The following is a 13,504-nucleotide window of genomic DNA, read 5'->3' as shown; positions in this document are numbered from 1 at the left end:
CCTTTGGGGTTCATCAGAATTTATGTAAAAATGTTCCGCTTTTCATTGTCAGCATTGTCCATATTTTTTTAGGTGGTCGTTTTATGAATGCATGTACCTTAGGGGTTTTAAAATGTTGGTTAAAGTGGGGTGGGATTTTTGTTTTAATCATCTATCGCCACATAATAGGTAGTTCTTAGTGTTTTTTGTGTAAAGGTTCCTTTTCAATTTACTGTTTATTTTTAAAGATTTACTTATTTATTTGAGAGCATGTGCATGTGTGCTTATGAGCAGGGCAGGGGAGGGAGAGGGAGAGAGAGAATCTGAAGTGGACTCCCCACTGAGCACAGAGCTCAATGTGGAACTAGATCCCTTGACCCTGAGATCACAACCTGAGCCAAAATTAAGAGTTGGACCAACTGAGCCACCCAGCCGCCCCAGTTCCTTTTCTTTTTTTTTTTTTTTAAAGATTTTATTTATTTATTCATGATAGTCACACAGAGAGAGACAGAGAGGCAGAGACACAGGCAGAGGGAGAAGCAGGCTCCATGCACCGGGAGCCCGATGTGGGATTCGATCCCGGGTCTCCAGGATCACGCCCCAGGCCAAAGGCAGGCGCCAAACCGCTGCGCCACCCAGGGATCCCATCTTTTCAATTTAAATATACATTTTATCGCTGCTTCATGGGTGATCTGACATCTGAGGGCAACATGGCTCAGGGAACTAGAGGCCCCGCCTCGGGCAAATAGTGAATCATAAAGCAACTCATTTGCTTTATTCAGAGAATATGGCATTTGAGTAGGGCCTTGAGGATTAGGTAGGAAACTGGGCAAAGTATTTTGCAAGTAGAGGGATCAGCAGGAGCTGAAGGCTTGGAGAGGGGGAAGCATCACACATGTATAGGAACCATAATAGGACTGTAGGGTGTTGAGGGTTTTAGAAAGATAAACACCAGGAAAGATTGGTTGGGGCAAATTATAGTGAGGCTTGAATAGTAGGTTAAGTATTTCAAACTTTAAAATAGGCATGAGGAGTGAGAGTATATTTTAGGAAAAGAATCTAGAGGTTGGAGGCCAAGAAATCACTGTCAGGTTACTTCAGTATTATTACTTCAATTTGGAGCTAAGGCTCTTTGTCCTAAATATCGTTGCTTACATTGTTCTTATAATTGAGAGCATGGTCAAATGTGAACCACTGCTACCTTAGTACCTTAAAGTTTAGGTAAATTTACACAAGTATTGTTTAAAATTCCACACTAGAGTTTTCTTTTAAGGAATGTTTTAAGGTATTGTCATCGTTTCTCATTTTTTATTTTTTTTTGGTATTTAAGGACAGGATATTTAGGGAAATGCCTCAGAGTGATTGAGGTGGACATACGCATATACTAGTAAGAAGAGCAAATTGGTTTATTGGACTATTGTTTAATCATGACAATAAAATGGTACATAGGTCGATTGGTGGTCACTGAGCTAGGTGAAATAAATGTGAGCTTTGTCAGAAAAACACAAACACGTTTTTCATCTGGTATTATTTATATTTTGTTTATAGGTGATACATTCATACATTTACATTGCAGATTGTTTTCCGTGCATCTCCTATTGTCTTGCTTGCACAATAGTAGTTGAATCCTGATTTTGAAGCAGAAGAGATATACAGAATATTGGCCTACAAAAATGACAGACAAACTTAGCCAAATTGTCTATCAATTCGTAGGTCATTTTCCTGTACACCATTTTTTAGTGATGACTCTAATCTTCTTCCATTATTGGGTCCTTCATGTGACATGACACTTGATTTAAGAAGATAGATATTAATTCTTAATTATTTGTCAGTTTTTAAAGATAGCACAAAAGGTTATCTTCTTTCTTTGCAAGCAAGTTAGAATCAAGTGACTATGATTTTCTGTCTTAGATCTTTCTATTGTAGTGAGTTGGTAACCATCAAAAGTAACAGCATCTCCACTGGAAATTGGCACACAATCCACATGGAGTTGCTGTTACACTTGATGACTCCATTAAGCAAACCAGAGGATTCCTTTTGGTTTTCTGGATGAAAGTCTGTAAGTTAAAGCCTTAATTATACGTGTTGCACGACAGAAAATATTGATTTATTCACATTCTAAATAGGCTTAGAGACTGGTAGATTTGAAACTCTGATGTTTAATTTCAATTTGAAGTAAATGTTATCTATACTTTATATTCACATTTGTATTTGCTCAAGATAGAATTCCATTTCTGACTTTAATATTATTGATTTTTCTAAATCTGCCATTACAATTTAGGTAGAAATTTATTCCTAGTTAATAAAAAATACTTTTTAGCATTAAAAAAGGCAAAATTTAGAAACATTCACCACCTAGAAAAGAAGTTGTTAAATTTTCTTTATTTTGGGTGATTATATCAATTCGACAGTATTAATGCAATAATCTATGCATTTAGGAAATTTAGCCCCTGATTTCTGGGAATTATGAGAAATTTACTAGAAGCAATCAAGTAATTTCCAGTTCAGTCTGAATGCTGTTTTTGGGGTTTTTTTTAATGATTTATTAATTTTCGAGAGAGAGCACATGGGGAGGAGGGAGAGAGAACTGCAGGCAGATTTTCTGCTGAGGGCAGAGCCCTCAGAGTCGGGGGTGGGGTGGGAGGGAGTTGGTGGGGGGAGTGTGTGTTCTTGATTCCAAGACCCTGGGATCATAACCTAACCCGAAATCACAAGTTGGATGCGCAGTCAGCTGCCTCATCCAGGGGCCCCTGAGTGCTACCTTTAACTATCTTTTGTTCATGTTAATAATAATGATCTTTTGGTGAAAAAAATGTTATAATGTTCAGTAAATAAAATATTTCTCCAAAATTATTTCCTGCCATCTTTAACATATAAGTATGGGATTAAGTTAAAAATAGAATCCTCCCCTTCAAATTTCGTGTACTCTACACTTAAATGTATAAATTTAGTAAATATATTGGAAGTAATTTAGCCTCTTACCTCATTCTTATTCCAGTAACTTGCAGAAGAAAAGTTGTCTTACAATCCTTAATATTTTTCCTTTAATAAAGACAAAACACAGGAAACAGTAGAATGACAGCAACAGTTTCTTTCTGCATCATGATCTTAATGCTGCTTAATTTCTGATAACCCACTAAATAAGCCTTCAGCTCAGTTGATATCAAAGTCTAGAATGATTGGATGGTGTTATGGTTGCTCATATTACCTAGTGGATTTTCACTGGTTGAAACCTAAGGAGGGACATGTAATGCATGTGTTTAGATAAGGCCGTCACGTAAAGTACAAAGTTTTATGACGGATTTATTGCTTTATGAAATACAACATTAAAATTGAAGTATATAGATTATGTGGTGATAAGTGGTTTCACCCATTTTTATCAACAGTAATTTAGACTGATCTGTAGGTTATAAGTTAACTATCTGTGTTAAGTACAGGATATTATTAACAAGAGGCAAGAATTCTTAAATTTCCAAAGATAATTTTTGACTTTTTCCTTTTATGTTTTTCTGAAGAATATTCAGTATCACTAAGAAATACGTATTGTTTTTAAAACAAATATTATTTAAAATTGTTTTAAAAACTTTTTAAAGCATAATCTCAGTTTCATTATGAACAGTAGTGATGCCTGTAAAATATTTATCCTTAAGGAAATAAAACTAATGTCTCTTATATGAAGATAGATATGTCTCACACAGTTGATTATAAAGGGCCATGATGATGTAAAGAAATAATCCTAAGTCAGTTTTGGAAGAATGAACGTACAGCCATTAAAATGCTAGCTTAGCTCTTAATAATTGCCTACTTCCCAGTGTATGAAAATCAAATAAATGTAACCCATCCTAACATTTGGCTGTTTCTGGACTTTGCTACAGTATTATAATGACTGTATTTTAACCACTTGTGTAGCATTTACTTGCATTTTTTTTACAAATTATCATTTTAGATTTTGTTTGAACTAATGTTAAATTTTTCTTTGTTTTACAATCGAGGATAGTTACCTCAAGTTTATAGGTCGTCAGTATATGTTTATTTTTATTGAAAATTTTGTTTTAAAAATTCTCTGGCACAATTTTTTAGGGTCATTCAGACCATCCGTACAAGTCAAGAAAAAGTTCTCACTTTGTGATACCAAATCTGTGCACTTAAATTTTGATTTGTTTGGATTGTGAGGGTGTTATCTTTTGAACTCTGCATTCTTACTTATAATAAATTTTGTTGTTTTTATCCTCAAACTCCAAAATTATCTTTAGCTTCCTTTTCCTGTTTTCAAAAATACAAGTAATATAGTGTCCTAAGATCTTAAAACAGAACTGAGTTGCAGAAACATAATGCTCTTTAAAGTACATTTAGTGCGTGATATTTTTATATTTTGTGATATAAAGTAAGGAAGCAAATCTTGCTCTAAAATATTAGTGAGACTTGCTCTGTTAATGAAGCAGAACTGGTTCTCTCCCTTTTCTAAAGTGTTTTGTACTTTTGTTGGAGACACTGAAAGAAAGTATTCTTCTGTCCAGATTCACATGCATATGTCATGAGGGAAAATATTGGGTCATTTACACCACATAAAGTGCGTGGTTTTACTTATGACATTTTTTTTGAAGATGAAAAAAAATAACTACTGTAGGATTATTGTAGATAATTGGTATAGATAACATTGTGTGGTTATGTCATTTTTAGAAGTATCTTTAGGTAAACTAAAAGGAAAAACAAAATTAAACTTTACTCCTCACTTAAATAAGAGGCTTATGAGATTTTTAAAAAAGTATATTTGCAAATAAGGTGTTTATAAAATACTTCTTACATTGAAAAATTATATATATGAGTGGATTACTAATATCTTTATAAGAAAATACAACAAAACTTCAAGTTTAGTTAGATTAGAGATGGTTTGGACTTGGTAGGATTTTACAGTTGCCATAATAACTTGTCAGCTGCAAAATTGGGATCTTTATTGTTTGGTATTTTTGTTATAGTTCTAAAACTTCATTGAATTATCTGCTATTTAGGGATATAAAAAAAGAACTTGGTCTCAAAGTGAATTTTGTCTTTTAAAATGGATGGATGGGCAACATCTATAATCTTAAGGTTACAGAGTAAGATACTAGGACTTTTTCCTTTTTTAAGAATAAAATTTTTCTAACCTTTCTAGCGTTCTTTCTAACAGCTTTTCCCAGTGTTCCCGAAAATTGAAGCTCAGAAAAATAATAGATATTCCTGTCAGTATGTAATAATTGACTGATAGAATCTGGTCTTTGGACTTGGTGCTTGTTCTGTCAACACTCTAATCTCTGGAGACCGACTGCTTCCCTAACTTCATCTCTGGCTCAGGGTTTCATTATGCGTGGGTAATAGAATCTTATTACCTTTGCTTAGCAAACCCCAGAGAACAGGAGTGTGCATTTACAACTACCGTGGTTGTCATTATAGAGGAGTTAGAGAAGCTGAATGGAGAAGTAAAAACAGAATTGAACCATGATTTAGGGCACACAGTTTTAAGGCCAGCGCTGTGTTTGTTACTTAGGCTCATGACTAAAGGATCCCCAAGGGACAGAACAGTGTATCTGTCAGGAGCTGTTAAAGACTTTTTTCTGTGAATCTAATTAGATAGTGCTTGTTAATAAAGTGTTTTGAAAAGTACAATGTGTAGTGTACACATAAATGCTTTTATTTTAATTAATAACATTAATCCTAATATCTCTACTTTATTTCATAAATTAGTATGAAATTCAGACTATTTGCTTTTAGTTTTGTGTTCTTAACCTGTTTATTTCCAGCACATCTAAAACTGTTTTAAACACTGTTTTATTTTACTGTTTACCTAAAGCTACAGTCTAATGATTACATTGTGAAAATAAATTGTCAATATGACACTCATATTGACATTCTTTTCAAAAAAAAATAAAAAAATAAAATCATTCTTTTCTATGATAATTTCAGAATTGGTATGAGCATTGTTATCTATTGTAATTGTGTATGTGTAAATGTACTTTGCTAGTATCTCTATAGAGGGGATTCCTTTAAAAAAATAGCGTTTTGTTATTCAGATTTTCTTTTCCAGTATTTTCCTATTTTCTTAACTGTTACAATGTTCTGTGCAAACTATATAAAATAGTAATATGTAACTAAATATTGTCATATAACTAGCTATTGCACAAAGTTTTTATGGTCTTCTATCACAAAAATTTATCTTTACTGTTAAAGTCCATTCAAAATGTGTTGACTACAAGAAATATGGACTTGTGCCCATTTTAACATTATTATCATTTTTAATTTCTTTAAAATAGATACTGATAACATTATACTTTTTCAAACCATCCTTCCTAGTATACCAATTTAGGTATTTCGAATTTCCATTTTGAGAGCCTAATTTGTAATACCCATTAGAATTTTGCTTCCTAAGACAGTTTTTTTTCATAAACATTTTATTTGTGAATTGTCAGACCCAAAGAGGTTAAATGATTTGCCCTGCATAGTCATGATAATGAGAAGCAGATCTAGATTAAGAATGTAAAGCTTCTCCTATGCACTACTCTTTCCATGTCCATTGACTCTCATGGGCTTGCATTTAATTCTTACATTAATGGAATGTGGTAGAAAGGAAGACAATTCAAAAGTTAGCTTTAGTATGTGTATTTTAATCTGTAAATTTTAACATGGGCCTGTGTTTTGGTAATGGGTTAACAAAATTACTTTCTAATTTTACCTAACTTCAAAGAAACAGTTTGAATAATAGCTAATGCTTATGTAAATACTTATTAATATGTGCCAGACATTGTTCTAGGCATTTTATATATAAGCTTAATTAATATCCAATAGCCATCTTGATGATGCTATTATTATTTGCATTTTACAAACAGATACAGAAATGTTAAGTGTTGTGTCCAGGGTCACATAACTAGTAAATGGTAGAGTCAAGAAATTAAACCAAAGCTGTCTGGTTCCAGGGTCCACACTCTTGACCATTGTATGTCCCCTGACTCAGTGGAAAGCAACTAGAGGAAGTTGTAATGTCAATAAAGCTATGATAATAAATTATTCCTGTGAAAAAATGTAGTATAAATTTTCCCCTGATTTTAGTTTTCAAATAATTTTATTTATTTTTTAAAAGATATTTATTATTTATTTGTTTGTTTATGAGCGACACACAGAGCGAGAAAGGCAGAGAAACAGGCAGAGGGAGAAGGAGGCTCCATGCAGGGAGTCCGACGCGGGACTCCATCCCTGATCCCCGGGATCATGCCCTGGGCTGAAGGCGATGCTAAACCGCCGAGCCACCCAGCCTGCCCTCAAATAATTTATAATTGTTTATCTTTCCAAAGATATGGTCAATTTCAGTATTCATTTGATGTGTATTTATTGGCTGTTTACTGTATGTCGAGCACCATGCTAGGTTTTTCGTGGATCATTGCATTTAGTTTAGAGGCATTCTGAGGGAAGCGTCTAGGATCACTACAGTTTAAGTTCCATTAGTGCAGGAATCTTATCTGCCTTGTCAAGTGCTATATTTCCACCTCTAGAACAATTCTATGGTACTGGAATTTCTCAGTAAATATTTTTGAAGGAATGAATTGTATTCTTCTTAATAGAGGGAACAACCAAGACTTAGAAACATTTTAGTCCTTGCCATGGTCCTACATGAAGTTTTAGTACTTGGGCATGGTCATCCATCAAGTCTTAGGGCTTGTGTATGGTCCTACATGAAGTGTTAGTCTTGGGCATGCTCATAGTCTTAGTCCTTGGGCCTAGTCCTCTATGAAGTTTTAGTCCTTGGGTGTGGTCCTCTATGAAGTTTTAGTCCGTGGGCTTGGTCCTACATGAAGTCTTAGTCTTTGGACCAGGACCTACATGAAGTCTTAGTCCTTGTGCATGGTCCTACATGATGTTTTAGTCCTTGGGCATAGTCCTCTATGAAGTTTTAGTCCTTGGGCCTGGTCCTCCATGAAGTTTTAGTCCTTGGGCCTGGTCCTCCATGAAGTTTTAGTCCTTGGGCCTGGTCCTCCATGAAGTTTTAGTCCTTGGGTGTGGTCCTCTATGAAGTTTTAGTCCTTAGGTGTGGTCCTCCATGAAGTTTTAGTCCTTGGGCATGATCATACATGTAAAAAGTGGCAGTCAGGATATAAGCCTGGATACTTGCTAAGTCCATGCTTTAGTGTGGCCTTGCCTGGGTGGCTCAGTGATTGAGCGTCTGCCTTTGGCTCAAGGCATGATCTCAGAATCTGGAATCGAGTCCCACATTGGGCCCCCTGCATGGAGCCTGCTTCTCCCTCTGCCTGTGTCTCTGCCTCTCTCTCTGTGTCTCATGAATAAATAAAGTCTTAAAAAAAAAAAGTTTGGAGAAAAAGATAAAAAAATATTCTGCAGCGAGGGGAAAATATTTTTTCTTTTTTAATTTTAGTTTCTTAAATTTAAAATGTTTGGTATTAATCACTGTATTTCATTGAGCATTTCTGCCTTTTCCCCCTAAAACAGCCAGACCACTGAGCATATTATTAAACTAGTGGAACAACACGGCAGTGATGTCTGGTGGACTCTTCCTCCTGAGCAACTTCTTCCTAAAGAAGTCTTATCTCAGGTGAATTTCCATGTACATTCAATAGCCTTTGTGTGCCCTGCATGACTTCATTACAACATGTGGGTTCCTGGGAGATAAAAAGTGGTTATATCATCATGTTAAGTTAATGAGTTAAGTTAATTTACAGTGGAGTAAAGTGTAAATTAACTCCACTGTAATTTAGAAGTCAGTGCAGTTTGAGAGTAGATGGTTCTATTTAACCGAAGAAGTTTGGTATTTAATCTAGCAGTAGAGTACGAGGGTTATTTGTTATCTCTTTGAGGGCCAAGATTGATTTTAGCTGATTTAGTTGACTAAGCATACACAGTTGTATGAGAGCAGTGCCTCACGTTGATGGCGTCAGGAATTTGTAGGGTCTGAATTAAGAGTTAACTGATTGCATCACATGTGGAAAAATCCTAATTAGAATATCATTTCATGAAATGAGAACAGTTTATGTTAGTAAATGTGTAATTAGGTGGTCACAATCATTTTACATGCAAATAAAACAGTTGTACTGAATTGCAAATTACTTAGAACTATTTTAAGTTTCATTTTAAAATGTGAGTTTAATGCTTGTACAAGCATTTGATTTTTTTAAGACTTTGCATGATTAAAGCGTTTTCACATTATCTTATTAGGTTGATGGTGCTGATGCCTTGGAATATGTGCCTGGTCAGGATATTTTGGACATCTGGTTTGATAGTGGAACTTCATGGTCTTACGTTCTTCCAGGTAATTTTAAATAACAGATTATAAACCAGTCAAGCAGTTTTGAAAATACGTAATAGTAACTCAGAGGAAATCTATAATCTAGGAATATTTTTTTTTCTTTATTTGGAAGAAAACCTTTTTTGGGGAGGCAGGGAAGAAAATTGAAAATCTTTTGCTATGGTATAATTTCAGATCTGGAAGGGCTCTTGGAGATCATTTAAGCCAATGATTTTTAAACTTTTTCTGTTTTTCCAAATGAAATTTCATATAGAACCACAGTACAGAAGCTCGATTAAAAACAGGGATTTTCTTTCTCCTTAGTACCAGCTCATTCTACTTGACTCACTTGGCAGCCTCAAGGCACTAGTTCTGTAAAGTTGAGAAATCACTGAAAGTCTGACCCCTGTCATTTTTCAGAACAGGAAATGAGATTAAATTACAGCCAAGTTAGGTGATGGTCACATAGTTTAGTAGTATCAGATTGGAACTCAGGAACCCTGATTTTTGGATTTCGTTTTTCTTATACGACCTTGCCTTTTCACGGGTCTTCACCCTCTGTACAGACAGCTGACTGATTTTATACTTACTCAGAGTTTGGGCACACTCGTAACTCACTGAATAAAGAGAAAAGAGAGACCTGGTAGGTAGGAGAAGACGTACATCCAAGGTTGTGTTTAGATGGTTAAGAAGATGACCTTAAGGATACTGAGTGAACACCAGAGCTAAAACAGAATAAAGCTTGAAGTCATGGGGTGCCTGGGTGGCTCAGTCGGCTCAGGTCATGATCCCAGAGTGTGAGGATGGAGTCTCATGTTTGGCTCCCTGCTTAGCGGGATCTCCCCTGCCCCTCCTCCACTCACACACATTCTCACTTGTCTCTTATGTGTTCTCACGCTATCTCTTGCTCTCTCACACTCTTGTGTTCTCTCCCAAATAAAACATTTAAAAAAGTAAAGCTTGAAGTCACAGTGAGATTAAAGACAGGAAGGTAGGTGGCAAGGAAGTGAGGGTGGATCAGACACTTCCTCACTCTGCTGCCAAGGGGCAACTTTGGCCCAAGAGATCTGGCTTGCTTTCTGGAGCAGGAGAATGTGGGAGAGGAGCTGGTCTATGCAGCTGGCCATTCTTAGGAGATTGAAGGGGATTGTCCCCAAGTTTTACTTGAGGTATACTTCTGGTATTGGACCTCACTATTGAGAGGATGTACATATGACTCCTAGTAGGTAAATAAGTTCCTTTGGGTCTTTTTAATAACTTGGGGAATTTGAAAAGCAAAATCCATGTAAATTCACATTTCTTCCATATTACAGCTAAAATATATATAGTAATTCATAATGGCCACAAGTAAGTTACCTGTTAGGAACATCTCTTGGAGTTTTTATTTAATAATTTTTGGAATTTATTATTTCTTAAGTCTCTCCTACCATATCTAAGAGAAAAAAACTGCAAGTTTAAGTACTTTGTTCCTAAATTACATTGAAAATACAGGCAAATAATACTACATAAGTAGATAGGTTAAGCAGTGCTGTAAAAAGGAGGAAGAATTATCTACTGCTACGCTACTATCTACTGCTATGCTGGGGCAGCATCCTGAATTTCAAAAAAAAGTATACCATATGCAAAACAGTGTTTACATAGATCAGAGTGCATTAACTTTTTTGGCCTTGGTGAGAGTTGCTGCTACAGATATTGTTGTATTTTAATTTCTGAAGTGGTTTCACATTACTCCACGCAGCACGTATGCTTTATACTTTGAGCCATTGACTGGGTAGCCTACATGAAGGCTCATTAAAACCTCGCTGGCTGCTGTCAGTGGTACCGATAGAGCTTAGTCATACTCTTTCTAGGGTGTCAGGTTCTTAACCAATTATTTGTGATGGAAATAGTTCATTGAATGAAATTAATGGTAAAATGCACCTAAGCACCATATCATTTTTTTTTGTCGTATTTAGGTAATTAATTCAAAGAAGGAAAACTGATTTATCATTTAAACGTGTGTTGCCTGCATAGAAGAACATAAACTACTTTTAAAGATAATACATTTAAAAAAATAATAAAGATAATACATAAGCCCAATTTTAAACTGTAGTCTCTATTTTTTCTCCTAAGATCTCCTATTCCTCCTCTTCTTCCCCTAAATCAATCAGTCAAAAATCTTATGAGGTTAGTCAATAAGAATTAGATTAATTAGCTTATATTTTATCCCATTTTCCTGAGCTTTTATTTTTTGCAATAAAAAATTGCAGGAGATAGAATGAAGTGGGAAAGAGCCAAGGTACTAAGTAAATTCATTGTTTGAAAAGCCATAAGCAAAGGTGATTTTCTGTTAAAGGAAAAGAGAGGAGGTGGAGAGAGAGAGAGAGAGAGAGAGAAAGGCTTTCCTGAGAAGGGTTATTGTACTTTTCATTCTCAAATGCTTATATTAATTCTAATAATGATACAGTGTCTGCATATTTCCCTAAGAATGTATTATTGCAAAATACAATCAGCTTGATTTCGAGCTTAATTTAGCTACCAGTCTTCATCAGTACCTGTTGATGTTTAACAAGACGAATTTGGTGATTACAGCATATGAACTGGTTTTATTTTTCGCTGATGGGTTTTATAGCAGTGAAAGATTTGGCTTATGAATTTTAACACCCGGTCAAGTACCTGTTGCATTGTGAGTTCAAGGCCAATAGTACTTCAGAAACTGAAACTGGAACACTTTCTGAAAGGGAATGGCATTTTTAAGTGGATCGTTCATTAAACATTTACCAAAGGCATTAATTATTAGTGACTTATAAATAAATAATGTTTTTTGAAAAGTTTAAGTAGATCTTATTTTTTAGAACAGTTTTAGAGAAAGTACAGAGATCCCATACACTGTGCCCCCCCCTCCCCGTCTCCTCTACTGTGAACCCACACTACAGTGGGACATTTTACTGTTGATGGGCCTCCACTGACAAATTATCATCCAGAGTCCACAGTCTACATTAGAGTTTTCTCTTCGTGTCATATGTTCTGAGGGTTTTGACAAACATATGATGACATAGATCTGCCATTATAGTATCTCACAGAATAGTTTCACTGCACTAAAAATTTGCTCCACCTGTTCATCCCTTCTTTTCCTGGGAACCACTGATCTTTTTATTTTTTTTATTTAATTTTTTTTTAATTAATTAATTAATTTATTTATTTATGATAGTCACAGAGAGAGAGAGAGAGAGAGGCAGAGACAAAGGCAGAGGGAGAAGCAGGCTCCATGCACCGGGAGCCCGACGTGGGATTCGATCCCGGGTCTCCAGGATCGCGCCCTGGGCCAAAGGCAGGCGCCAAACCGCTGCGCCACCCAGGGATCCCCACTGATCTTTTTAATATCCATAGTTGTGCCTTTTCCAGAATGTTATATAGTTGAAGTCATACAGTTTGTAGTTTTCAGATTGACTTCTTTTACTTAATAACATGCATCAGTGGTTCTTTAAGATCTTTTCCTGGCTTGATGGGTCATTTCTTCGTAGCGCTGAGTAATATTCCATTTTCTGGATGTGCCATAGCTTATTTATCCATTCACCTGGTGAGGTGTTGCGAGTTTTAAAATACTTATCCTACTGCATTTCTGTTTTTTTCTAAGATTTTATTTAGGTATTTATTTGAGAGAGAACATACTGTAAAGAAGAGGGGAGGGGCAGAGGGGGAGGGAGAGGGAAAGAATCCCTGGCAGACTCCCCGCTGAGCATGCAGCCTGGTGAGTGCAGGGCTCCATCCCAGGACCTCTCAGATCAAGACCTGAGCCAAAAAAAAAAAAAAAAGACCTGAGCCAAACCAAGAGTTGGATGCTCAACTGCCTGAGCCATCCAGGGGCCCCTCTGTATTTTTAACAAATAAAAAGAAATGACTTGAAGTAAATAGAAAAAAGATCATGTTTTGAAAGAGAAACTAAGATAATTTAGATTTATAGATGACTTTTTTTTTAAAAGGTCACCCTTTTAAGAACATATATAATACTTTTTAAAAGCCTGATTTTAAAAATTAATAATTATATTTTAACATTTTTTACAAATTATTTTTGGTTTAAATTATTTTCGCATGTTACATTGGTAAAGCAGTGGTTTTGACAAATATGGTTTTGTGCTGGTTCTACAACTTGGCCTTCTTAAATACAGTAATTTTGCTAAATATCAATTAAGCTAATAAGTTAAATGAACTTAGTAATGAAAATTATAGATTACTCCCCCTTTTTGGGCTGATTTGCTTGGATATTTTCTTGTAAATAAT

General features: G+C 35.4%; 1 protein-coding gene across 1 annotated transcript in view; it reads left to right on the top strand.

Moving 5' to 3' along the window:
• The window catches only part of IARS2 (isoleucyl-tRNA synthetase 2, mitochondrial), a 62,093-nt gene that overhangs the window by 30,271 nt on the left and 18,318 nt on the right, over positions 1-13,504 (top strand). The window contains exons 13-14 of the mRNA XM_072814449.1: positions 8,452-8,554; positions 9,175-9,268. Coding sequence (XP_072670550.1) covers positions 8,452-8,554; positions 9,175-9,268 — 197 coding nt within the window. The remainder of the gene's footprint in view (positions 1-8,451; positions 8,555-9,174; positions 9,269-13,504) is intronic.

The sequence above is a fragment of the Canis lupus genome, chromosome 38 (genome assembly GCF_048164855.1).
Source record: "Canis lupus baileyi chromosome 38, mCanLup2.hap1, whole genome shotgun sequence".
Classification (NCBI taxonomy): domain Eukaryota; kingdom Metazoa; phylum Chordata; class Mammalia; order Carnivora; family Canidae; genus Canis; species Canis lupus.
Note: the sequence above shows the minus strand (reverse complement) of the source record. Positions and strands in the feature narration are given on the sequence as shown.